At 45.7% G+C, this 27,857-nt stretch overlaps 1 protein-coding gene across 6 annotated transcripts in view; it reads right to left on the reverse strand.

Annotated features, from left to right (window-relative positions):
- Positions 1 to 27,857, reverse strand: part of Tsbp1 (testis expressed basic protein 1) — a 72,435-nt gene that overhangs the window by 25,407 nt on the left and 19,171 nt on the right. For all 6 annotated transcript variants that reach the window (XM_037199737.1, XM_037199736.1, XM_037199735.1 and 3 more), the window contains exons 8-20: positions 26,070 to 26,090; positions 24,233 to 24,253; positions 22,557 to 22,577; positions 20,687 to 20,707; positions 19,073 to 19,093; positions 17,191 to 17,211; positions 15,465 to 15,485; positions 13,746 to 13,766; positions 5,171 to 5,191; positions 2,601 to 2,636; positions 2,087 to 2,107; positions 937 to 957; positions 479 to 499 (exon numbers count right to left, since the gene is read on the reverse strand). In XM_037199737.1, the coding sequence (XP_037055632.1) occupies positions 479 to 499; positions 937 to 957; positions 2,087 to 2,107; positions 2,601 to 2,636; positions 5,171 to 5,191; positions 13,746 to 13,766; positions 15,465 to 15,485; positions 17,191 to 17,211; positions 19,073 to 19,093; positions 20,687 to 20,707; positions 22,557 to 22,577; positions 24,233 to 24,253; positions 26,070 to 26,090 (288 nt within the window). The remainder of the gene's footprint in view (positions 1 to 478; positions 500 to 936; positions 958 to 2,086; positions 2,108 to 2,600; positions 2,637 to 5,170; positions 5,192 to 13,745; positions 13,767 to 15,464; positions 15,486 to 17,190; positions 17,212 to 19,072; positions 19,094 to 20,686; positions 20,708 to 22,556; positions 22,578 to 24,232; positions 24,254 to 26,069; positions 26,091 to 27,857) is intronic.

Here is a 27,857-nt window from a genome sequence, read left to right on the forward strand (position 1 = left end):
CTATGGGACCTGTAAGAGTGGAGGCTTCTTTTTGTTTTGTGGTGGTTCAGCCTTAGGCAACCGAGAAAGACTCATTCCATGTAGGTTTGTCTTCTTCCATTTCCCCAGAGACTTATGGTTTGAGAAGTATACCTTCCAATGCTTTAGGGCGATTACACTGCCCCTTGGAGGCCCTTATTTTGTTTTTTATTAAGTTAGCACGTGGGATTTGAGGTCATTGCAATTCACGCAAGGCCCCTTTGGAAACTGTAATGAGATGCCCGGGAAACACAGCACCAAGGAATGGGGCAGGTCCACCCCCACCCCTGCAGGTCCACCCCCACCCCTGCAGGTCCACCCCACCCCTGCAGGTCCACCCCCACCCCTGCAGGTCCACCCCCACCCCTGCAGGTCCACCCCACCCCTGCAGGTCCACCCCACCCCTGCAGGTCCACCCCACCCCTGCAGGTCTGCTATCGAAAGGGCGGCAGATACTCACGGATCGGCGCGGAGAATTGCACTGCAATGTGAACAAGGGAACGTCAATGTGGCTGACAGTTGCAGAGTGTGCATGCCACCAATATTTCCCCAAGAAATCATGGAACAGCTCAACCATAGGGACAATGGCTAACACAAAGATGGCAAGTAATTTAGCAGAGAATCTCAAAAGTTCCTATCAGAGCAAGGTATTCAGGACCCATCTTAAATAAAAACATTAAAAAAAAAAAACAAAACCCAACAAAAGAAAAATGTAAGAATGGTTTAACTTTCCCTTTTCTTAAACTCAGTGATTTTTCAGGGCACTTTGTCTCAGGTCTTGGACATCGGGAGGTGGCATGAACTTTGAAAGCAATCAGGAAAATGCGTGGGAAATTCTTCCGGCATGGGAGTTGAGACAGGTGGGGCACCGAGAGGGGAGGGTCCCATAGAAGGACAAAGAGATAAAAAGGAACTCACTGATAGGTCCGATGGTTCCAGCTAAAATATTGGAAAAAACAAAAAGAAGTCAGTTAGTTCTTTAGCGGAGGAAAACGGTTTACATAAAAATCTTTCTGGGAAAGAGTCGGAAAGAGACACTAACAGTGAAGTTTCACTTCACTGGGCAGCACTAGCCGAGGTCAGCACCCTCCCCTGGGCAGCGTGCTGTTGACGTGGCCATGCCTTCCTTTCCGCTGCCCAGCTGGGACTGGTCAGCTGGAGTCAATGGCCTCGTCTTCTCAAGGAGACCATGGAGTTCCTACCTTTGCGATGAGTTAGGGCCTTGTTCACCAGACCAGGCTTGTCACAGAGGAATATGACAGATTGAAGACATTCTAGGTAGGGATTGTGGGTAAAGGGATTAGGACCCTAGACTCCTGTACTCTGCAAAATAACCTCCTTATGCAGGGTGTGACTCATGAGCCCTGACTCTGACATTCTTTTTTTCTCTTTCCTTTGGGATTAACCTATTCAAGGTCTGATCCGCCTCCGAAATCGTGGGCAGATGTGTTAACACACTGAGTCCTAGGGAGGTTCACTTTTCTTGTCAATAGTCCCTTTACGGCTACTATTGTGCGGAAACTCCACAGGGATGGAAAGCTGACTCAATTTGGGCCAACCACATGCGGGTTTTATTTCCTTCCTAAGTCACTCACATCTTTCGCCCTGCATCCGCTGGCTCCTGACAGATGTGCTGTTAGAGTACCATCCACAATAGTCTGTAGGCTCCTCTTCTAGACTTGTGCTCATAGGCACACTCCACTCATTCTACAAACATCACTGTTGGTGTGGGGACCCTCCGTCTGCAGGTGGGACTCACTGAATGCCACCGAAGCCTTCTCCCGTGTTACTGAGGAGGAGACCACGTTAGCCTTCTCCCGTGTGTGCCACGAGATTTTCAAATGGAGGGACATTCCTACTTTTCACTCGGCTGTGCCTGTTCCTGAGAAGGTTTAGGTTCTGTAATCCCATCTCCAAGGGGTGTCCAGTGTCTCAAGGACAGAGGAGGAGGAAAGGAAAGGAGAGACAGTGTTTGCGGAGAAGTAGAGATTCCACGACTCTGAACGTTGTAATTATTCTGCGAAGCAAGGTGCAGCAAATGAGGATCAAAGCGCAGAGAGGAACTTACTGATGTGTCCTGCGTTGCCTGCTAAAAAAACCCAAAAAACATAAAATTAAACTTGGAAGGAGCATAACTTAGGACATTTGTTTTGGGGGGTTTCAGGTCAAGCATTCGCTAAGGCCAGATTCACATAGGAGGATGCCAGGAAGCCAGCCTGCATTTCCTTTTGCTGTCTAGGAGACAGAGGCCACCCTCTCACTAAAGTCATTGCCCTTGTCAGGGCCTCCCCTCGTGCTTTTCACCACGTCTTCCTGCAAATTTTTGATGAAGTGCTTCCTCTGGCCCCTCAATTTTTCTTGCACTTTTAAGTGAATGAACTCGGATTTTGTTAGCAGAATGTTCACTGTGTTGCACAGAGCAGCGGGACCGTTACTCAGAGGGTCTTGAAGGAGGAACAGACAGGAAGAGGCAAGCAGCAGGGCTTCCTGCGTCTGTGTCTGCTCCCACCCTTTGCAAGCTCCCCCAGAGCAGGCGTTGCACAGAAGACCCAAGAATGGGATTACAGATCAGAGAAATTTACCCAGATTATCTCGGGACTTGCTGCCTTTTGCTTTGTCTGTAAACAGAAATTGAGATCATTACTGAAAGCCACAAGTGATAAAAATGCAGAAATCAACTGCATTTTAGGTGCTTGCCCCCAATTAATACATTTATAGCACAACCCCTGTACTTAGAGAACATCTCTAACAAAGGGATGGAAAGACCATCGGGGCAGGATGACCAACACAACTTCAAGAGACAGTCTCCTCAAGAGAGGGCGTGGTCGGGGAGGGGCGGGTCTGGGAGGAAGCAGGTGGTGGTGACTATGGTCAAGATACACGGTATGAAATTCTTTAAAAGTTCACAAAAACATTACAGAAAGGACAGAGAATGGTCTTACAGTTTGGACCACAGAAGGCAGGTGACTGTTCCCTTCAGATGTGTGGTGCAGAGTCTTGAGGTCACAGACCCGAGTGTCAGCTTTGTGATTTTCAGTGCTCTGGTGCTGGGCACATCAATCTGCTGTGCCTGGCTTCCTCATGTTTAGAGTGGAAATTGTGCTCCTCATGTCTTAGTACTGCTTTGAGACCCCAGTGGGGGAAAATCCAGAATAAAAACAAACGGGAAAAGAGGAAATTCTGCTGGGAACACGGTGGGGAGGCACAGAGGGACAGAGAAGACTCGAGTCTGTGGGCCGTCAGTGTGGACGCAGGGAAGCGCCAGGCTCAAGTGCCCTGGCAAACCCTAAAGAAAGTGTACTTGGGATCCAGGGCAGTTTCTGTGGAGATTCCTCCAAATGGGAACGGAATCTGTTCTGCAGTTTGTGCTAAGTGTTCACCCTAGGTAGACAGCCTGCTGGCCACTCTGCTGCTTGATGATCAGTGCCCTTGGGTGTCTTCAGGGGCACATGTACAGGCACACACATGGGCACGCATGTGTGCACATGCACTAGTACCCACATGCACACACACAAGAAAGCACACTTGAAGTTTCTGTGTACACACACAGTCTCAGGACTGCGGCTCTGCCAGGATGAGCCATCATAGGGGTGTTGCCGACTCGAAAAGTCCATCTATCTAAAAATATTTGAGCTTAATAATTAAAATTAATATGGTGACCAAACAAAACACCCCTGCAGATGGACTGGCTTGGCAGTGGCTCATTCAGGAGTTCCTGTGAGGCTGGATGGAAGGCAGGAAGCCCGTGGCCTTCCACAGCAGTGTGGTCGGGCTAGCCCCAGAGGCCTGTGGCCCCGGGAGGGAGGGCCAATGAGGCCTTTTCACTGGTTTAAGAATAGGTGTCAATTGGTTGGATTGAGTTGGACACCTGCGATAAATAAACTCATCTGGCTACAGGGCACTGAGGCTGTGGTGCATTGGGGGTGGGGTTAGGGGTGGGAGGGTTATGAACTACATCTTCAAATAACGTGATGTACATTTGGGCAAGATGGAATGATTTTACCACTAGGAAAGTGGGTTTAATATGAATCCAGATGAGTAATTTTCAGAGTGGAAAATTATCTGAAGCATATATAGATCTGGGGAAAAAACCCAAACTCTCTAATTGGGATTATTTATTTTTTAAATTTATCCCTGATTTCCTTACTTAAAAAATTTCTTCCTTCTCTTCATCTTTCCTTTATTTAGAAAACGTGTTTATTTTGCTGAAATCTGACCCGGGAGACTTTTTTAGACTTTACCACCTCAGTCTTCCTCACTTTTGAGAACCTTAAAACTGGTTGTTGTGGGCTGGAGAGATGGCTCAGAGGTTAAGAGCACTGACTGTTCTTCCAGAGGTCCTGAGTTCAATTCCCAGCACCCACATGGTGGCTCACAACCATTGGTAAGGAGATCTGGCACCCTCTTCTGTATACATAATAAATAAATAAATTTAAAAAACCTGGTTGTTGTAATTACTTATGTAATTGATTTGCATTGTTGGGACAGACTGAGTCACCTGCCTGTGCTCGCACAACTACTGATGTGTCTGATGTGAGCAGGATGCCGGCAGGAGGGGAGGCAGCGCTAGGCAGCCTGGCAACAGCCCCTATCCCAAGAAGACTTCAGTCAACAAGCAGACATGATTCAAAAGTGTTTGTGAGCAGGTCCTGTCTCATGACCCTCAGTTTATGTAGGACATGAGCAATAGCTTTTCCCTAAGCTCCACAGCCCACAGCCAGCAAGAAGAATGTGGGCTGCCCGGGTGTGTGTGTGTGGGGGGGGTGGGGGTGGGGGTGGGGTGGGGGGGCTGTGGTTAGGCGGGGTGGCGGTCGGAGGAAGACTCACCTGTGCCGCAGCTTAAGGAGGGGGTCTGAAGGGAGGAGAGTGTGAAGACACAGAAGAGAACGGGCTGATCGAGTTGAGGAATGTGTGGTCAAAGACATGGGTTTGCTTAGGCAGGGAAGGGCGTGCCACTGCCTTGGAGAGAAATGTTGTGAAGGTGGGCGGTGGACTTGATGCAGCTAACATGGTCAGTGAAGGCAAGCTACAGAATCACGGGCTCCAAGTCCAGTCACCCCGCCTTATCAGAACCCAGAGAAGAAGGGGAACAGTCCTCTGTCTGTGTGGGAGTCTGAGGACATTAGATACTGAAAATGTAAGAAAAACTTACTTCCTGGTCCTTGGCATAAAGCTGAAGAACAGTAAAAAACAAAAATCAAGTTAGTGCAGAGACCACAGTTCGCACACTGTTCCCAGTTATGTCCCGAGACCATTTTCAGGAGCTGCACCCAGGATGCGTGAGGCCCTGCACTGCCCGGGAGGCACCGCACCGTCCCTCTCTGCTTGGTCACTGCGCGGGCTTCAGATTTTCCAAATCTGAACTAAGTTCTCAAGCACACAGATTTGAGGTTCCTTCCTTAGGGTACCACAGTCAGGTGGTGGTCTGTGGCCATGCCCTAGGGGAGACCTCACACCTCCTCAGATCCACACTCTGGAGCCTCAGGGATGCACACACCCTTTAGCTGAGTACTTTGGCCAATTGCACTTTGCTTTGTGGTTAACAGTGACAGGGGCCATATCCTCATGGAATGTACCTGCTGCCCGAGGGTGCTCTTTGTCGTAAGCCTGTTGGCCAGCGTGGGTCTAACCCTACTCTGATGCCCCTGAAGCCCCCTGTTCTCTGAAACTTGTGCTCTTAAAACACATGGTGCCTGAATTCATACTGGGGACTTCCCCTGCACTGCTACAGTGTCTCATCACCAACTTCTTTTGACAGACAGGCAGCCCTGTGTCATTCGATGATCAGAAAACAGGGGAAATTATCAGAATCTTCCCAGGGGCCTGCCCTGAGAAACCCAGTGTCCTGGGGAAGACGCTAGGGCTGGCATGGGGTTATCTGAGGTCTGCGTACACTGTGCTCTTCTGTCCATCCCCCTTCTCACTTTAAGACAAAATTCTTTCTACATGGCTTTAGCTCTGAACTCACACTCTGTCCCTTCTTTTCCTGTCCTCTCACAGCACTACTAATAACTAAGTTCTTATACTCTCAGACTCATCCTAATCCTCCGCTCCTCTGTCCTCCATCTTTCCTTTTTCTTCTCCTGATCTGACCTAATCCCTACTATCTACAAAAGCTCTACCTGACTCTGCCGGGACCAGGAATTCTGCTCCAGTCTTTACTGCACTTGGTTATGTAAAAAATCCGTTTGTCCTGAGTCAATAGGTCTGCAATGCCACTAGTCCTGAAGGAAAGGGATGGTCTGAGCTTCATTTGCACAAGAAACAAAGCTATGCATCTACAGTCTGCCTGTCTCCTAGGCTCTGTAGGGGTGTTACCTAGTTCAGAATCAGCAGTAGATCTGAGAAGCTTATACTGTTTGCTGTTAAGGCCTAGTAGTATATGAGTGCACAAGAAATTCATAGCAAAAGACAGTGGATATATTAAAAACTGTATAACACCAAATATTCCCTGATATGTGGCTTCCCTCTAGAAAAATTCCTTGACTTTTTTAGGTATAGCCTTATTATATAAAGCCAAATCTATAATATATCCTTGTGGCTTGCAGCAAGAAATGAGCACTGGGATTTTAGAGCATTGTAATTGCAATTAGTAACATATATATTCAAAAGTTGCAGAGACTCTATTTTATTTTATTTTTATTTTTTTGTTTCTCAAGACAGGGGTTCTCTGTGTAGCTTTGTGCCTTTCCTGGAACTCACTTTGTAGACCAGGCTGGCGTCGAACTCACAGAGATCCGCCTGCCTCTTCCTCCCAAATGCTGGGATTAAAGGTGTGTGCCACCACCTCCTGGCTTTCTGAGACTATTTTTATTTATTTATTTATTTATTATTTATTTATTTATTTATTTTCTATCTATCTATCTATCAATATTTTTTTAAATTAAGAAATTTTCTACCCACCCTACATACCACCCACAGATCCCACCTCCTCCCTCCTCCCACCCCCTAGCTCTCCCTTCTAAGCCACCCCTGATCCCTACAACCTCCAAATCAAGCCTGGCACACTGAGCTGAGGCAGGTCCAAGCTCCTCCCCCCTGCACTAAGGCTGCCCAAGGTGTCACACCGCAGTCACCCGGCTTCCAAAAGCCTGCCCATGCACTAGGGATGGATCCCAATCCCCCTGCCTGGGTGTCCCCAAACAGTTTGAGCTAAACAGCTGTCTCCCATATCCAGAGGTTCTAGCCTAGTCTCATGGGGCCTCCACAGCCATTAGTCCACAGTTCATGGGTCTCCACCAGTGTGGCTGGTCATCTCCGCACCTCTTCCCATCATGTCCAAGACTCTATTTTAAATGTTAACTCTGGAGCATGTGACTATATATTAATTCTTGTGCTGTAGACATTGTATAATAAATGCATGTACAAAAATACCATGCTGTATACTATAAATAAGTACACTTTGTACTCATCAATTAAGAAAAAAGACCCCCAAACCCACCATGCCTTTTGTAGCCCACTGGGCGTTGGCCGTTTTAAATTTCCACACCCACAGCTGTAGAGAAATGTCTTCCTTGATCCGGAATGCTCCCTAACAAGTCCCTTCTTTAGAAGCCCCTGTGGTCTGTGGAGAACGCGAGCCGTGACTTCCCCACATGCAGTGCGGGGCCATCTCAGCTGTTTCACACCCGACAGAGGCCTTTCAGAGCGCGTTCCCCTTCCCTGGCTGAACCTTCCCAGGCGCAGACCACAGTGTTCAGCATTGCTGTCCGCTGCTTTAGTCTCAGAGGCTTTCTGTGGTCCAGCCAACCCCGCTCTCCTTCGGCAGCAGCTGCTGGTCTTGCAGTCAGTTGCCTTGTCACTCTCCTCTTTATCTCCGGAACTTGACGCCCTCTTTGCTGGGGAGGGCTGTTCTTCCCACGGTCCTCTCCTTGCCGCCCCGTTTCGCCAGGCTGGTGTCAGTTCAGGTCTCCTTTCAAAGCGCTGATGTCTTGTTGTTGCTCCACACCTCCATCTTCAGCTCCTCCTCTGTACCGCCCTAATCTACTCTCTCCGAAGTTCTGGTCTCCAATCTGAACAAGTCAAAGTGTATTTGTGTGCAGCTTTATTTTTTGTCTTACTTGGCTAGGACCTGCATTCTTTACACAGGGGTTGAGGCTGGCTTGCTCACACATCAGACACATTAGTACATCACGTGACTTTCAAACATTACATGTTCCATGTCCAGTGTTCTGTAATTTTCTCCTACCTTTTCTTTTCCTACCAGATTGGAAAATTCACCTCCTTTTCAAGTAAGCAAGAGTATTTATGGTTATTATGGTCAGAGCTGTAAAATGACATGTCCATAAGGGAAGGGGAATGAGCTAATTAATCATTTACATATGCAAACCCCAGGAGGCTCATGAGTGTAGACACAGGCTGGCACCTGCTGTTTGATATATCCTCCTGTTTGCTTCTTCTGTCCGTGTTTCGAACTCTCTAGACTTCAGCTAATTCATCATTACGATAGAATTTACATCATCTAGAAATCAGCACTGGACTCACTTTGCAGTGCCCAGTTCGGAGTAGGAAGTAAATCCACAAGACACTGAGTTCCTACAGTGTAAGGGAGTGGGTCCAGCATCCTGAAAAACCCAGCCTGTGCCATGTTAGCCGCAGCAGTGACAACTCACTGTGCCGTTAACACTTCCCCGTGCAAGGGCTTCAGGGGCCAGCTGGTCCACGGAGAGGTGGAAGGACACACAAGTTCAGAGTTTATTATTTCAACTATTTAAATAAGAAAAGATCTAGGTTGTTCCTATAAGAAATTATCCTTTAAAGAATGATTTAATAAATAAATCAGCTAGATCCATTGACTGCCTTAGAGTCAGATGAGCAGCAGTTTGAATATTATTTTTTTTTTGCTTTAAAAAATAAATTATTCTTTACATGACTGACTTACATAATAATGAAGCAAAGCTAAATAAATCTATCTTCATTATTGTGGTAGTTTGAAAGTAAACAGCCCCCATATGCTGTGGAATGTTCTGTATGTTAAATGTGTTGCTCTGATTGGTTAATAAATAAAACATTGATTGGCCAGTAGCCACGCAGGAAGTATAGGCGGGACAAGGACAGGAGAATTCTGGGAAGTGGAAGGCTGAGGCAGAGAGACTCTGTGAGATGTAAGGTACCGGGAAGCCATGAGACACGTGGCAACTTATAGACTAATAGATATGGATTAATTTAAGATATAAGAACTAGATAACAAGAAGCCTGCTGCGGCCATACAGTTTGCAAGCAATATACGTCTCTGTGTTTACTTGGTTGGGTCTAAGCGGCTGCAGGATTGGCGGGTGAGAGAGATTTGTCCTGACTGTGGGTCAGGCAGGACTGAAGAAAACTACAGCAACAAATGGTGCCCAACGGGTTGGCAAGAGTTTCTACCTAAAACCTGAGAAAAAAGATTCTAAAATGGAGCTAAAAACAGCTTCCTAGTTGTCTCTCTCAAGTTAGCAACAGCCTGCATGTTTGAGCTACTCTATGGCAGGTTCATGGTGTGCATGCAGGCTTGACCTACACTATGTTACACAGAGGTGTCTCCAAGTTGCGCACTATGCTGTGTGTTGGATATAGTTTTTTGCTAGTTAAAAAAAAAAAAAAAGAGCTTTCTGGGCTACACACTCCTTTGATAGAAGCATAGAACCACTGTTTCTAAGAGTTGATGGCTCCCAGAGCTGGTGGTAAATGTACCACCGCCATGCTGGGAAGCTGAGGTGGGTGGAGCCAGCAGCCAAAGCTGCTATTTTAGCCCTAGTAATGCTGCAGTTTCAATAGGTTCACAATAAGGCAGATTCAGAAGGAGCAAGACTTTAAATGGTTTACAATGTGTGTAAAAATGTATGTAGGCTTGGAAGAGAGAGAAAAAGGAATGTATGCAGTTATATAAAGAAATACATAGTTTTAAAAAATAAAGTCTTTAAAGAGACAGTAAAATTAATATAAAAAATAAGACATGTAAAGATGGATATTACACAGAGAATCTGTATTGTCTTTGGGATTCTTAACTGCAGAAAGACATTTGATTGTAAAAGCTGTTGAGTTAAGCCAATATGTATATTTTAAAGGTATCTTGACTTCAAAATTTGGATGTAAGGATATGCTTCTTTGGAAAGGAGGCTCTGCTTTTGTTTCCACAGAAAGCCAGAGGCTATGTATTTGTTCCAGATTAAGACACATCAGGTTTGAGCAGCCAAGACCCCCTGAAAGGTCTCCGATGACACCATGGCCCAGATGATCCAACATCTAGAACTGTTTCAAGGCAATTGGCTCAGACAATACACCCTCACGGACTACTCCATAATCCTAAAATTTTCTTTATGTCCCCATAAGATACAGCACCCCCCTCCAGCAGGAAGTAGTAAGAGAAGCTATGCCCAAATTCCCATATATACCAAGTTGGCTTTGGAGATGGAATTGGCTCATTCCTTCTCTAAACCCAAACATATTGCAAAAAAAAAAAAAAAAAAAAAAAAAAAAAAAAAAAAAAAGGTTAAGAGATTCTTGTGTCTCATGTCAGAAGAGCCCCCCTGGTGTGGGACAGAGGAAAACCAACATTTTTATTTAAAACAGGTTGATTATAAATGCAATCTCTTTCTAAAAAAAAAAGAGTATATGATGTAGATATGATAGAATCAAAGGGTAGATTATTGAACCTGCTTTTAAAGAGCAATTTGCTTAAAAATGTTTTAAATTGCTATGGATTTTAGTTTATTGATACAAATTTAAAGTTAATTTTGTTATACTGTATGTGGATTTTTACTCTTGTTTAAGATACTATGTTTATACAACTCATTTAATTTGTAATGGATGAATTAGTCTTCTATGATAGTCAAACTTATAGTCATGTTAAGTTTTCTAGGTATACATAGATATATTTCAGATACATAGGTAATCTTCAAATACTTCAAAGATTTACAGAATAGATCTTTGGCATTTAAAATGTTTTTAAATTTAGACTTTCTGGACAGTGAGACAAGTCTGCTCCTGACAGCACCGATTTACTTCAGAGAGGAGGATGGGCATCAAAGACACTCCATATGGAGTTTATCTTCACCTTGGTAAAAAAAATAGCCAGTTGGGCAAGAAACTGTTCTTGCCTGGACTGCTTGATCGACTGAACATGCAGGAATCATGAAGGTGACCCACTGAACTTTGCTTGGCAAAATGGTCCTTCAGGTTCCTGCTTCTCAGAGGAAACTGCCAGACATTCTACAGGACACTGAGAGAAGTGACTGAGAGACTCTAGGCCTGTGGGCTAAAGACAGATGCCCCATTTTTACAGAGGAACTATGGATGACTGTCCAGGCTGGCAGCTGTTTCTGTCTGCTCTCCCAAGACTCCAGAAAGTTGCTTGTGTCCTTCTCCTGTTTCTCAGGTAATTATCCTTATAAGGTCTTTAATGTAGTTGAAGACCAGATAGTTACAATTTTCCTTAGTTAGATATGAAACTTTAGACTCGCAAATATAGGAGAGATAGAATATTTTCTTTTTTCTTTTTGATTTTTCGAGACAGGGTTTCTCTGTGTAGCTTTGCGCCTTTCCTGGGACTCACTTGGTAGCCCAGGCTGGCCTTGAACTCACAGAGATCCGCTTGCCTCTGCCTCCCGAGTGCTGGGATTAAAGGCGTGCACCACCACCGCCCGGCAGAATATTTTCTTTAATTTTGCCAAAACAAATCGACTAGATGTTGTAATTGTAATTCTTGCTTGATAACTGTTTTGTTATATGTAATTTTACTATGTGAAAGTTAAAACTTTCCTTTTTGAAAAAAAAGAAAAGGGGAAGTGTTGTGGGATGTTCTGTATTTTAAATGTGTTGCTCTGATTGGTTAATAAATAAAATATTGATTGGCCAGTAGCCAGGCAGGAAGTATAGGCGGGACAAGGACAGGAGAGTTCTGGGAAGTGGAAGGCTGAGGCAGAGAGACTCTGTGAGATGTAAGGTACCGGGAAGCCATGAGACACGTGGCAACTTATAGACTAATAGATATGGGTTAATTTAAGATATAAGAACTAGATAACAAGAAGCCTGCTGTGGCCATAAAGTTTGTAAGCAATGTAAATCTCTGTGTGTTTACTTGGTTGGGTCTAAGCTGCTGCAGGACTGGCCAGTAAGAGAGATTTGTCCTGACTGTGAGCGAGGCAGGACTGGAGAAAACTCCAGAAACACTGATAACCTCATAGGGAGCAGCACTATTAGGAGGTGTGGCCTTGTTGGAGGAAGCGTGTCACTGTGGGGGTGGGCTTTGAGATATTCTATGCTCAGGATGCCACCCAGTGTCTTAGTCAACTTACTGCTGCCTGCAAGACACTCAGCTACTGTCTGCCTGCACCATGCTCCTTGCCATGATGAAAATGAACTGAACCTCTGAAACTGCAAGGAAGCCACCTCAGTGAATGTTTTTCTTATAAGAGTTGCCATGGTCATGATGTCTCTTCACAGCAATAGACACCCTGACTCAGACAGTTATAAAAGTCAACAGAGGATCTAAGGGCAGCTTGGAAGGGTCAGTGTGAATAGCCTTACTCATGGAATGATGTGTAGCCCATCAGTGGCAAGTACTATCATTTTCAGAGATAGATTGTCACAACTTATGGTTTCCAAGCCACATTTAAAAATTGAAGTAATATTTCAAAATGTAAGCACGATTTTGTAAATTCCGTAAAATCAACTCTTCCTTTTGAAAGCTCACTGTGGACAGAAATAAGTAGTCATGTCCCAGAGTCCCGGGGTCACTGGAATAGCCCTGACTAGGAGTGAAAACCCATGGTTCAGAATGTGAGTTCAGCCCCTTTATAGCTGTGTACCCACAAGCCAGTTCAGTGCTCCCTGTCAGCTTCTGTTTGCTCATCTGTACTATCTGTGCGCTAGCCTGTCTTTCCTCACAGCCAACTCCCTGCACCCTGCTCCCAATGGTCTTCCACTACAGCCCACTTCCTGCCTGTTTCTAAGTTTAAGAAAGATGGTATAGCTTTGTTCAAGCACACAAAAATGTTTGCTAACCAACACCTCTTTAATTCTCTATACTTTTGTTAACCTGTGTGTCTATCACTTTCCAAAGAATTCATTAATCTTTAAAATGCTCTGTGGCGGATAAGGAAGGGTAGAAACCTAGCAGGGATTGCAAAACAGTTCCCAGCTGTGTGACCAATCAAAGAGTGAGAATGGGAAAGAGTTGGAGTCCTACGTGTTTGTTCTCCAGAAAATAAATGCAAGCAAAGGACTTATGGCATTAGGCTCAAAAAATGTGTGTCCAAGTCTCTGTGTGTGTTTTTTATTAAAACAAGGGACCTGGAAAGAATGCACTTCCAACCAATGCAGTTGCAGCCAGGGGCTGGGGCATTAGTCGTCTGCTCCATTGCTGCCAGCAAGACTAGGGGACATGTTTGGGAAGTGGGCACTGTCACTCATACAGAGCTTTGCAGTCCCTCCCAACATGTGACATCATTTCTCTCTTGCTGCATGCCCTATTCTCATTGAATCCCCTCATTCCATTCTCCTTATTAATATGGCCCTTGTTCCACAGATTTGGGAATCTGTGTGATTTATGGGAGCACAGCCCTTAGTAAGCCACAAGGAACTTCCATTTACCTTCTATTTGTTGGCTGAGTATTGGGGTGTCTGCTTACAGTGAACCAAGAAATGTGGGGAGTTTGTGGAAACCTTCTGGGGTAGTTCAGGGAACTGTCCTTGTGATGTGCATGGGGCCAAGAGTTGTAAGGGTGAAGAAAAGGTAAGCAACTTACCAGGATTGGATATGGTTAGGGCTGAAAGGGGAAAAAAAAAACCAGTGAGTCCTTCACAAATCTGAGAGAACTCAGAGTCTGTGGATGTTGCCTTAGAGCAAGGCTGTAGGGAAGAGGACAGGAAACAACCCCCCCTTCTCTGCCATCGGTGTGAGGCAGTGTGGTGAGAGGATGTCTCTGCACCACCCTCCAGGCATGCCCCAGACTGTGCTGTGTTTCCTGAGGAACACTGGCAGGAGAGAGAGGGACTAGAATCCACAAGAGTAAAGATCAGACACCTTGAGAAAGAACAGAACTAACAGATATGGAGAATATAACCATTTTATCCAAAGATCAGTGACACAGGTAAATGAGTGAATTCAGCCAAAGAGAGAGCTAGTGAAGCAGAGGGGAATAATCCAGGGACTGCCTGTTGTTCACTGTGCTGGCTGCTCTGTGTCAACTTGACACAAGCTAGAGTGACCTGAAGGAATAGAACCTCAGTTGAGAAATGATTCCCTAAGGTCTAGGTGTAAGGCATTTAATTAGTGATTGATGGGAAGGGCCCACCCATTGTGGGTGGTACCAACCCTGGGTTGGTGGTCCTTGGGTTCTATAAGAAATCAGGCTGAGCATGCCATGAGGAGCAAGCCTTGAGTAGCAATCCAGTGAGCTGCAGCCTCCATGGCCTCTGCCTCAGCTTCTGCCTCCAGGGTGCTGCTCTGTGTGAGTTCCTGTCCTGACTTCCTGAAACTATTAGGAGGTGTGGCTTTGTTGGATTGGGTAGTCCTTATTGGAGGAAGTGTGTCATTGTGGGGGTGGACTTTGAGGTTTTCTATGCAGAAGATATCCCTCAGTGTGTTAGTCAACTTCCTGTTGAGTGAAAGACTCTCAGCTACTGTCTGCTTGCATGCACTGGGCTCTTTGCTGTTGATGATAATGGACTGAACCTTTGAAACTGCAAGGGAGCCACCTCAATAAATGTTTTCCTTATAAGAGTTGCCGTGGTCATGGTGTCTCTTCACAGCAATAGACACCCTGACTCAGTTACAAAGTCATCATAGGACTAAGAGCAGCTTGGACAGGTCAATTTGAATAGCCTTACTCATGGAATGATGTGTGGCCCATCAGTGGCAAGTACTATCATTTTCAGAGATAGATTGTCACAACTTATGGTTTCTAAGCCACATTTAAAAACTGAAGTGATATTTTAAAATGTAAGCACGATTTTGTAAATTCTGTGAAATCAACTTTTCCTTTTGAAAGCTCACTGTGGACAGAAATACGCAATCATGTCTGGGAGTCCTGGGGTCACCGGACTAGCCCTGACTAGGAGTGAAAACCCATGGTTCAGAATGTGAGTTCAGCCCCTTTATAGCTGTGTACCCACAAGCCAGTTCAGTGCTCCCTGTCAGCTTCTGTTTGCTCATCTGTAGAATCTGTGAGCTAGCCTGTCTTTCCTTACAGCCAACTCCCTGCACCCTGCTCCCAATGGTCTTCCACTACAGCCTATTTCCTCTAGTAGAAGACCACTGGGATTGATTGAGGGGATATGTTATCTTAACAAGTCCCAAGGAAATTCCATATACTTTGTTTTTTGGCAGAGTATTGGGGTGTCTGCTTATAGTGAACTAAGAAATGTGGGGAGTTTGTAGAAAGCTGGGGCAGTTCAGGAAGAAGGTCTAGTGATGTCCATGGGGCTGACTATTGTCAGGACGGCAGAAAAGCTAAGCAACTTACCAGGAGTAGATTGGCATATTGCTGAAAGGCAAAAATAAAACCAGAGTGAGTTATTCACAGGTCTGAGAGAACTCAGAGTCTGTAGAAGTTGCCTTAGAGCAAGGCTGTAGGGAAGAGGACAGGAAACAACCCCCCCTTCTCTGCCATCCGTGTGAGGCATTGTGGTGAGAGGGTGTCTCTGCACCACCCTCCAGGCATGCCCCAGACTGTGCTGTGTTTCCTGAGGAACACTGGCAGAAGAGAGAGGGACTAGAATCCACAAGAGTAAAGATCAGACACCTTGAGAAAGAACAGAACTAACAGATATGGAGAATGTAAGCATTTTATCCAAAGATCAGTGACACAGGTAAATGAGTGAATTCAGCCAAAGAGAGAGCTAGTGAAGCAGAGGGGAGTCATCCAGGGACTGCCTGTTGTTCACTGTGCTGACTGCTCTGTGTCAACTTGACACAAGCTAGAGTGACCTGAAGGAATAGAACCTCAGTTGAGAAATGATTCCCTAAGGTCCAGGTGTAAGGCATTTAATTAGTGATTGATATGAAGGGCCCACCCATTGTGGGTGGTGCCAACCCTGGGCTGGTGGTCCTTGGGTTCTATAAGAAATCAGGCTGAGCATGCCACGAGGAGCAAGCCTTGAGTAGCAATCCAGTGAGCAGCACTCCTTTGTGGGCTCTGCCTCAGCTTCTGCCTCAAGGGTCCTACTCTGTGTGAGTTCTTGTCCTGACTTCCTGACACTATTAGGAGGTGTGGCTTTGTTGGATTGGGTAGTCCTTGTTGGAGGAAGTGTGTCACTGTGGGGGTGAACTTTGAGGTTTTTCTATGCTCAGGATGCCACCCAGTGTCTTAGTCAACTCTCTATTGCCTGCAAGACTCTCAGCTACTGTCTACCTGCATGCACCATGCTCCCTGCCATGATGATAATGAACTGAACCTTTGAAACTGCAAGGGAGCCTCCTCCATGAATGTTTTTCTTATGAGTTCCCGTGGTCATGGTGTCTCTTCACAGCAATAGACACCCTGACTCAGACAGTTATAAAAGTCAACAGAGGATCTAAGGGCAGCTTGGAAGGGTCAGTGTGAATAGCCTTACTCATGGAATGATGTGTGGCCCACCAGTGGCAAGTACTATCATTTTCAGAATTAGATTGTCACAACTTATGGTTTTCAAGCCACATTTAAAAACTGAAGTGATAATTCAAAATGTAAGCACGATTTTGTAAATTCCGTAAAATCAACTTTTCCTTTTGAAAGCTCACTGTGGACAGAAATAAGTAGTCATGTCCCAGAGTCCCAGGGTCACTGGAATAGCCCTGACTAGGAGTGAAAGCCCATGGTTCAGAATGTGAGTTCAGCCCCTTTATAGCTGTGTACCCACAAGCCAGTTCAGTGCTCCCTGTCAGCTTCTGTTTTCTCATCTGTAGAATCTGTGAGTCAGCCTGTCTTTCCTTACAGCCAACTCCCTGCACCCTGCTCCCAATGGTCTTCTACTACAGCCTATTTCCTGCTTGGGAATTGGGGATATTTGAGGGGATATGTTATCTTAATAAGTCCCAAGGAACTTCCATATACTTTCTGTTCTTTGGCTGAGTATTGGGGTGTCTGCTTATAATGAACCAAGAAATGGGGGGAGTTTTTAGAAAGCTTCTGGGGAAGTTCAGGAAGAAGGTCTTGTGATGTCCATGGGGCTGACTATTGTCAGGAATGAAGGGAAAGCTAAGCAACTTACCAGGAGGAGGTCGGCATATTGCTGAAATGCAAAAAGAAAACCAGAGTGAGTTATTCACAGGTCTGAGAGAACTCAGAGTCTGTGGATGTTGCCTTAGAGCAAGGCTGTAGGAAAGAGGACAGGAAACACACACACACACACACACACACACACACACACACCCTTCTCTGCCATCGGTGTGAGGCAGTGTGGTGAGAGGGTGTCTCTGCACCACCCTCCAGGCATGCCACAGACTGTGCTGTGTTTCCTGAGGAACACTGGCAGAAGAGAGAGGGACTAGAATCCATAAGAGTAAAGATCAGACACTTTGAGAAAGAACAGAACTAACAGATATGGAGAATATAACCGTTTTATCCAAAGATCAGTGATACAGGTAAATGGGTGAATTCATCCAAAGAGAGAGCTAGTGAAGCAGAGGGGAATTATCCAGGGACTGCCTGTTGTTCACTGTGCTGGCTGCTCTGTGTCAACTTGACACAAGCTAGAGTGACCTGAAGGAATAGAACCTCAGTTGAGAAATGATTCCCTAAGGTCCAGGTGTAAGGCATTTAATTAGTGATTGATGGGAAGGGCCCACCCATTGTGGGTGGTACCAACCCTGGGCTGGTGGTCCTTGGGTTCTGTAAGAAATCAGGCTGAGCATGCCATGAGGAGCAAGCCTTGAGTAGCAATCCAGTGAGCTGCAGCCTCCATGGTCTGTGCCTCAGCTCCTGCCTCCAGGGTCCTGCTCTGTGTGAGTTCCTGTCCTGACTTCCTGACACAATTAGGAGGTGTGGCTTTGTTGGATTGGGTAGTCCTTGTTGGAGGAAGTGTGTCACTGTGGGGGTGGAATTTGAGGTTTTCTATGCTTAGATAACTGCCCAGTGTGTTAGTCAACTTCCTGTTGAATGAAAGACTCTCAGCTACTGTTTGCCTGCATACACCATAGTCCTTGCCATGATGATAATGGACTGAACCTCTGATACTAAAAGCGGCCACCTCCATGAATGTTTTACTTATAAGAGTTGCTGTGGTCATGGTGCCTCTTCAGGGCAATAGAAACCAAATTTAACGTTAAGAAAAATGTTATAGCCTTGTTCAAGCACACAAAAACTTTTGCTAACCAGCATCTCTTCAATTCTCTATTCTTTTGTTAACCTGTCTCTCTATGACTTTCTTAAGAACTCATTAATCTTTTAACTGCTCGTAGTGTATAACAAAGGGCAGGGGCCTAGCAGGGAGAGAAAAACAGTTCCCAGCTGTGTGACCAGCACAGAGTGAGAAGGGGAAAGAGTTTGGGGCCTAGTGCCGTGTTATCCAGAAAATAAAGCAATCAAATGGCTTATGGCACTAGGCTCAAAAAATGCATGCCAATGTGTGTGTGTGTGTGTGTGTCTGTGTCTGTGTCTGTGTGTCTGTGTTTATCAAAACAAGGAGCCTGGAGAGAATGCACTTCCAAACATTTCCAACCAATGCAGTTGCAGCCAGGGGCTGGGGCATTAGTCGTCTGCTCCATTGCTGCCAGCAAGACTAGGGGACATGTTTGGGAAGTGGGCACTGTCACTCATACAGAGCGTTGCAGTCCCTCCCAACATGTGACATCATTTCTCTCTTCCTGAATGCCCTATTCTCATTGAATCCCCTCATCCCTTTCTCCTTATTAATATGGTACTTGTTCCACAGATTTGGGAATCTGTGTGATTTGTGGGAGCATGGCCCTTAGTAAGCCACAAGGAACTTCTATTTACTTTCTATTTGTTGGCTGAGAATTGGGGTGTCTGCAGATAGTGAACCAAGAAATGTGGGATGATTGTGGAAAGCTTCTAGGGCAGTTCAGGAAGTGGCCATGAGATATTAACGGCGCTGACTATTGTCAGGACTGTAGGAAAGCTAAGCAACTTACCAGGAGTGGATGCACATGTTGCTGAAAGCAAAAAAGAAAACCAGAGTGAGTTATTCACATGTCTGAGAGAACTCAGAGTCTGTGGATGCTGCCTTAGAGCAAGGCTGTAGGAAAGAGGACAGGAACCCCCCCCCCTTTTCTGCCATCGGTGTGAGGCAGTGTGGTGAGAGGGTGTCTCTGCACCCCCCCCCCCAGACTGTGCTGTGTTTCCTGAGGAACACTGGAAGGAGAGAGAAGGACTAGAATCCACAAGAGTAAAGATCAGACACCTTGAGAAAGAACAGAACTAACAGATATGGAGAATATAACCGTTTTATCCAAAGATCAGTGATACAGGTAAATGAGTGAATTCATCCAAAGAGAGAGCTAGTGAAGCAGAGGGGAATCATCCAGGGACTGCCTGTTGTTCACTGTGCTGGTTGCTCTGTGTCAACTTGACACAAGCTAGAGTGACCTGAAGGAATAGAACCTCAATTGAGAAATGATTCCCTAAGGTCCAGCTGTAAGGCATTTAATAGTGATTGATGGGAAGGGCCCATTCCATTGTGGGTGGTGCCAAACATGGGTTGGTGGTCCTTGGGTTCTATAAGAAATCAGGTTGATCATGCCTTGAGTAGCAATCCAGTGAGCAGCAGCCTCCATGGCCTTTGCGTCAGCTCCAGTTTCCTGCTCACTGTGAGTTACTGTCCTTACGTTTTGACACTATTATGAAGCAAGTGACCTCAATTAATGTTATCATTAAGAGTTTCCGTGGTCAAGGTGTCTCCTCACAGCAATAGAAGCCGTCTTTCTAAGTGTAAGTAAGATGGTAGAGCCTTGTTCAAGCACACACAAACTTTTGCCTACAAACACTTCTTTAATTCTCTATCCTTTAACCTGTGTGTCTATCACTTTCCTAAGAACTCATTAATCTTTAAACTGCTCAGTGGTGGGTAAGGAAGGGCAGAAACCTAGCAGGGATTGAAAAACAGTTCCCAGCTGTGTGACCAAGCAAAGAGTGAGAAGGGGGAAAAGTTGGAGTCCTAGTGGTTTGTTCTTCTGAAAATACAAGCAACGGGCTTATGGCATTAGGCTCAAAAAATGTGTGTCCATGTTCGTGTGTGTGTGTGTGTGTGTGTGTGTGTGTGTGTGTGTGTGTGTGTTTATCAAAACCAGGGGCCTGGAGAGAATGCACTTCCAACCAATGCAGTTGCAGCCAGGGGCTGGGGCATTAGTCGTCTGCTCCATTGCTGCCAGCAAGACTAGGGGACATGTTTGGGAAGTGGGCACTGTCACTCATACAGAGCGTTGCAGTCCCTCACAACATGTGACATCATTTCTCTCTTGCTGCATGCCCTATTCTCATTGAATCCCCTTATCCCATTCTCCTTATTAATATGGTCCTTGTTCCACAGATTTGGGAATCTGTGTGATTTGTGGGAGCATGGCCCTTAGTAAGCCACAAGGAACTTCCATTTACTTTCTATTTGTTGGCTGAGTATTGGGGTGTCTGCAGATAGTGAACCAAGAAATGTGGGGAGTTTGTGGAAAGGTTCCAGAGCAGTTCAGGAAAGTGTCCATATAATGTTAATTGGGTTGACAGTTGTAAGGGTGAAGGAAAGTTAAGCAACTTACCAGGAGCAGGTCGACATATTACTGAAAAAAAAAAAAAAAAAAAAAAAGAAAACAAAAAACCAGAGTAGTTATTCACACATTTGAGATAACTCAGAGTCTGTAGAAGTTGCCTTAGAGCAAGGCTGTAGGGAAGAGGACAGGAAACACACACACCCTTCTCCGCCATCGGTGTGAGGCAGTGTGGTGAGAGGGTGTCTCTGCACCACCCTCCTGGCATGCCACAGACTGTGCTGTGTTTCCTGAGGAACACTGGCAGGAAAGAGAGGGACTAGAATCCACAAGAGTAAAGATCAGACACCTTGAGAAAGAACAGAACTAACAGATATGGAGAATATAACCATTTTATCCAAAGATCGGTGACACAGGTAAATGAGTGAATTCAGCCAAAGAGAGAGCTAGTGAAGCAGAGGGGAATCATCCAGGGACTGCCTGTTGTTCACTGTGCTGGCTGCTCTGTGTCAACTTGACACAAGCTAGAGTGACCTGAAGGAATAGAACTTCAATTGAGAAATGATTCCCTAAGGTCCAGGTGTAAGGCATTTAATTAGTGATTGATATGAAGGGCCCATCCCATTGTGGGTGGTGCCAAACATGGGTTGGTGGTCCTTGGGTTCTATAAAAAATCAGGCTGAGCAAGCCATGAGGAGCAAGCCATGAGGAGCACTCCTTTGTGAGCTCTGCCTTAGCTCTTGCCTCCAGGTTCTTGCTCTGTGTGAGTTCCTGTCCTGATTTCCTGACACAATTAGGAGGTGTGGTTTTGTTGGACTGGGTAGTCCTTGTTGGAGGAAGTGTGTCACTGTGAGGGTGGGCTTTGAGATATTCTATGCTCAGGATACCACCTAGTGTATTCTTTAACTTCCTGTTGCCTGCAAGACTCTCAGCTACTGTCTGCCTGCATGCACCATGGTATTCGCCATGATGATAATGGACTGAACCTCTGATACTATAAGAGAGCCACCTCCATGAATGTTTTCCTTAGAAGAGTTACCATGGTCATGGTGCCTCTTCAGGGCAATAGAAACCCTATTTCTAATATTAAGAAAGATGTTATAGACTTGTTCCAGCACACAAAAACTTTTGCTAACCAACATCTCTTTAATTCTCTATACTTTTGTTAACCTGTCTGTCTATGACTTTCATAAGAACTCATTAATCTTGAACATGCTCAGTGGCAGATAAGGAAGGGCAGGGTCCTAGCAGGGATAAAAATACAGTTCCCAGTTGTGTGACCCAGCAAAGAGAAATGAATGGGAGAATTTGGGCCCTAGTGGCATGATATCCTGAATATAATTGCAATCAAAGTACTTATAGCATTAGACTCCAAAAAATGTGTGTGTATGTCTGTGTCTGTGTCTGTTTCTGTGTGTGTGAGTGTGTGTGTGTAAGCACATGTGTGTTTATCAAAACAAGGAGCCTGGAGAGAATCCACTTCCAACCAATGCAGTTTGGGCAAGGGAGCTGGGGAATTAGTCGTCTGCTCCATTGCTGCCAGCAAGACTAGGGGACATGTTTGGGAAGTGGGCACTGTCACTCATACAGAGCGTTGCAGTCCCTCACAGCAAGTGACATCATTTCTCTCTTCCTGAATGCCCTATTCTCATTGAATCCCCTCATCCATTTCTCCTTATTAATATGGTCCTTGTTCCACAGATTTGGGAATCTGTGTGATTTGTGGGAGCATGGCCCTTAGTAAGCCACAAGGAACTTCTATTTACTTTCTATTTGTTGGCTGAGAATTGGGGTGTCTGCAGATATTGAACCAAGAAATGTGGGATGATTGTGGAAACCTTCTGGGACAGTTCAGGAAGTGGCCATGAGATATTAACGGCGTTGACTATTGTCAGGACTGTAGGAAAGCTAAGCAACTTACCAGGAGTGGATGCACATATTGCTGAAAGCAAAAAAGAAAACCAGAGTGAGTTATTCACATGTCTGAGAGAACTCAGAGTCTGTGGATGCTGCCTTAGAGCAAGGCTGTAGGAAAGAGGACAGGAACCCCCCCCCTTTTCTGCCATCGGTGTGAGGCAGTGTGGTGAGAGGGTGTCTCTGCACCACCGCCCCAGACTGTGCTGTGTTTCCTGAGGAACACTGGAAGGAGAGAGAAGGACTAGAATCCACAAGAGTAAAGATCAGACACCTTGAGAAAGAACAGAACTAACAGATATGGAGAATATAACCATTTTATCCAAAGATCAGTGACACAGGTAAATGAGTGAATTCATCCAAATAAAGAGCTAGTGAAGCAGAGGGGAATTATCCAGGGACTGATTGATGGGAAGGGCCCACCCATTGTGGGTGGTGCCAACTCTGGGCTGGTGGTCCTTGGATTCTATAAGAAATCAGGCTGAGCATGCCATGAGGAGCAAGCCTTGAGTAGCAATCCAGTGAGCAGCAGCCTCCATGGCCTCTGCCTCAGCTCCTGCCTCCAGGTTCCTGCCCTGCTTGAGTTCCTGTCCTGACTTCCTGACACAATTAGGAGGTGTGGCTTTGTTGGATTGGGTCGTTCTTGTTGGAGGAAGTGTATCACTGTGGGTATGGGCTTTGAGGTTTTCTATGCAGAACATACCCCTCAGTGTGTTAGTCAACTTCCTGCTGCCTGCAAGACACTCAGCTACTGTCTACCTGCATGCACCGGGCTCTTTGCTATGATGATAATGGACTGAACTTTAGAAACTGTAAGGGAGCCACCTCAGTGAATGTTTTTCTTATAAGAGTTGCTGTGGTCATGGTCTCTCTTTACGGCCATAGACACCCTGACTCAGACAGTTATAAAAGTCAACAGAGGATCTGAGGGCAGCTTGGAAGGGTCAGTGTGAATAGCCTTACTATCATTTTCAGAATTAGATTGTCACAACTTATGAGTTTGAAGCCACATTTAAATATTCAGTGGTGGATAAGGAAGGGCAGAAACCTAGCAGGGATAGAAAAACAGTTCCCAGCTGTGTGATCAAGCCAAGAGTGAGAAGGGGAAAGATTTGGAGTCCTAGTTGTTTGTTCTCCAGAAAATAAGTGCAAGCAAAGGACTTATGGCATTAGGCTCAAAAAATGTGTGTCAGATTCTCTCTGTGTGTGTTTTATTAAAACAAGGAGCCTGGAGAGAATGCACTTCCAACCAATGCAGTTGCAGCCAGGGGCTGGGGCATTAGTCGTCTGCTCCATTGCTGCCAGCAAGACTAGGGGACATGTTTGGGAAGTGGGCACTGTCACTCATACAGAGCTTTGCAGTCCCTCCCAACATGTGACATCATTTCTCTCTTGCTGCATGCCCTATTCTCATTGAATCCCCTCATCCCATTCTCCTTATTAATATGGTCCTTGTTCCACAGATTTGGGAATCTGTGTGATTTATGGGAGCACGGCCCTTAGTAAGCCACAAGGAACTTCCATTTACTTTCTATTTGTTGGCTGAGTATTGGGATGTCTGCAGATAGTGAACCAAGAAATGTGGCGAGTTTGTGAAAATCTTCCAGAGCAGTTCAGGAAAGTGTCCATATAATGGTAATTGGGTTGACAGTTGTAAGGGTGAAGGAAAGTTAAGTAACTTACCAGGAGCAGGTCGACATATTACTGAAAAACAAACAAACAAACAAAAAAACAAAAAAAATAAAAAACCAGAGTAGTTATTCACACGTTTGAGATAAGTCAGAGTCTGTGGATGTTGCCTTAGAGCAAGGCTGTAGGGAAGAGGACAGGAAACACACACCCCCCTCCTTGTCATCGGTGTGAGGCAGTGTGGTGAGAGGGTGTCTCTGCACCACCCTCCAGGCATGCCCCAGACTGTGCTGTGTTTCCTGAGGAACACTGGCAGGAGAGAGAAGGACTAGAATCCACAAGAGTAAAGATCAGACACTTTGAAAAAGAACAAAATAAAGCTAAGAGATGTGGAAAATATAACCGTTTTATCCAAAGATCAGTGACACGGGTAAATGGGTGAATTCAGCCAAAGAGAGAGCTAGTGAAGCAGAGGGGAGTCATCCAGGGACTGCCTGTTGTTCACTGTGCTGGCTGCTCTGTGTCAACTTGACACAAGCTAGAGTGACCTGAAGGAATAGAACCTCAATTGAGAAATGATTCCCTAAGGTCCAGGTGTAAGGCATTTAATAGTGATTGATGGGAAGGGCCCACCCATTGTGGGTGGTGCCAACTCTGGGCTGGTGGTCCTTGGGTTCTATAAGAAATCAGGCTGAGAATGCCATGAGGAGCAAGCCTTGAGTAGCAATCCAGTGAGCAGCAGTCTCCATGGCCTCTGCCTCAGCTCCTGCCTCCAGGGTCCTGCTCTGTGTGAGTTCCTGTCCTGATTTCCTGACACTATTAGGAGGTGTGGCTTTGTTGGATTGGGTAGTCCTTGTTGGAGGAAGTCTGTCACTGTGGGGGTGGACTTTGAGATATTCTATGCTCAGGATGCCACCCAGTGTCTTGGTCAACTTTCTGTTCCTTGCAAGGCTCTCAGCTACTGTCTGCCTGCATGCACTATGCTTCTTTCCATTATGATAATGGCCTGAACCTTCGATAGTATAAGGGAGCCACCTCCATGCATGTTTTCCTGATAAGAGTTGCTGGGGTGTCATGGTGCCTCTTCAGGGCAATAGTTTAAATAAGATGGTATAGCCTTGTTCAAGCACACAAAAACTTTCGCCTACTAACACCTCTCTAAGTCTCTATCCTTTAGTTAACCTGTGTGTCTATCACTTTCTTAAGAACTCATTAATCTTTAAACTGCTCCGTGGTGGATAAGGAAGGACAGAAACCTAGCAGGGATAGAAAAACAGTTCCCAGCTGTGTGACTCAGCAAAGAGTGAGAATGGGAAAGAGTTGGAGTCCTAGTTGTTTGTTCTTCTGAAAATAAATGCAAGCAAAGGACTTATGGCATTAGGCTCAAAAAATGTGTGTCCGAGTCTGTGTGTGTGTGTGTTTTATTAAAACAAGGAGCCTGGAGAGAATCCACTTCCAACCAATGCAGTTGCAGCCAGGGGCTGGGGCATTAGAGGTCTGCTCCATTGTTGCCGGCAAGACTAGGGGACATGTTTGGGAAGTGGGCACTGTCACTCATACAGAGCGTTGCAGTCCCTCACAACAAGTGACATCATTTCTCTCTTGCTGCATGCCCTATTCTCATTGAATCCCCTCATCCCATTCTCCTTATTAATATGGTCCTTGTTCCACAGATTTGGGAATCTGTGTGATTTGTGGGAGCATGGCCCTTAGTAAGCCATAAGGAACTTCTATTTACTTTCTATTTGTTGGCTGAGTATTGGGATGTCTGCAGATAGTGAACCAAGAAATGTGGGGAGTTTGTGGAAACCTTCTGGGGCAGTTCTGGTCATGTCCTTCTGATGTGCATGCGGCTGACAGTTGTAAGGGTGAAGAAAGCTAAGCTACTTACCAGGAGCAGGTCGGCATATTGCTGAAAGCAAAAAAGAAAACCAGAGTGAGTTATTCACAGGTCTGAGAGAACTCAGAGTCTGTGGATGTTGCCCTAGAGCAAGGCTGTAGGAAAGAGGACAGGAAACACACACACACACCCTTCTCTGCCATTGGTGTGAGGCAGTGTGGTGAGAGGATGTCTCTGCACCACCCTCCAGGCATGCCCCAGACTGTGCTGTGTTTCCTGAGGAACACTGGCAGGAGAGAGAAGGACTAGCATCCACAAGAGTAAAGATCAGACACTTTGAAAAAGAACAAAATAAAACTAAGAGATGTGGAAAATATAACCATTTTATCCAAAGATCAGTGACACAGGTAAATGAGTGAATTCAGCCAAAGAGAGAGCTAGTGAAGCAGAGGGGAATTATCCAGGGACTGCCTGTTGTTCACTGTGCTGGCTGCTCTGTGTCAACTTGACACAAGCTAGAGTGACCTAAAGGAATAGAACCTCAATTGAGAAATGATTCCCTAAGGTCCAGGTGTAAGGCATTTAATTAGTGATTGATGGGAAGGGCCCACCCATTGTGGGTGGTGCCAACTCTGGGCTGGTGGTCCTTGGGTTCTATAAGAAAGCCGTGAGGAGCAAGCCATGAACAAGCCAGTGAATAGCACTCAATTTCCTCTGCCTCACCTCTTGCCTCCAGGTTCCTGCTCTGTGTGTTAGTTATTGTCCTGATCCTTGATGATGAACAATAATAAGGAAGTGTATGCCACATAAACTTTTTCCTCTTCAGGTTGCTCTTTGTCATGGTGTTTCATCATACCCACAGTGTCTGTGACTAAGACCTTTACCAAATGACTTCCTTTTCCTTCTCTTGCCAACGTGTGTGGTTAGCAGTCTGATAACCACGTTGGAGCTCACCGTGTCCCAAACCTTGGGGTCTCTTATACTGTTATATGGAAAATAGTGTCAGTGCTGCAGATGGACGTCAGGCTGTTCCAGAGATCGTCCTCAATTGTGTTGATGAGAACAATCATTGAAGGGGATTGTTTTATTTCCACGATGATATGTCTGTCCTATGTCCTCTCCACTCCTAGCATGCCCTCCCTGTCAGCACTGACTTCCTCTCACTCCTGTCCGAGGCTGTGCTTTATTCCCTGTCTACCAAACTGGATGGAAACAAAGAACCGCAGGTGTAGACTCTGTAACAACCCATCACATCCTGTATAAGAGGCAAGAACACAAGAAATCTCAAGTCTTTCATTTACGGTCTAGTTGTGTTTGTAGCTCTACCTGTGTGTCCGAACAGAGGCCGTTAGACAAGATAGACAAAGAACACGTCAATGCAGAAGACCAGACCACATGGAACTTGATAGAATTTTGTCAACAGTGAGGAAGGAAGGAGGAGGCTGTGATCCAAGGAATCCTGGGAAACTGCTAGCTGAAAAACAAGGGAACACCCCCCCCCAGGAGGGTTCAGATGCACTGGCGCCCTGATGTGTTTGGCGATTGCCCTTCTGACTACTGAACTGTAAGGTAAATTGGTGTTGTGTTGAACCAGAAAGCTGTGATCATTTGTTACCGCCATGGAAATAACACATCCAATCCTCCCCTGCAGTTAGGTGTGGTCCTCTGACTGAGGTCTAGCCCACCCACTGCCACAGTTGACAAGTCAGACAACACCCAGGTTTGAGAGGAGCGTCCACTAAAGACATCCAAAAGTCCACTTCGCATCACTTAGTGGCGGACAGCAGGAGGAGTTAAAAGCTGAAGAGGTAGAGACGCTGGATGAGATGATAGCTCAGG

This window comes from Peromyscus leucopus, chromosome 16_21 (assembly GCF_004664715.2).
Source record: "Peromyscus leucopus breed LL Stock chromosome 16_21, UCI_PerLeu_2.1, whole genome shotgun sequence".
Classification (NCBI taxonomy): domain Eukaryota; kingdom Metazoa; phylum Chordata; class Mammalia; order Rodentia; family Cricetidae; genus Peromyscus; species Peromyscus leucopus.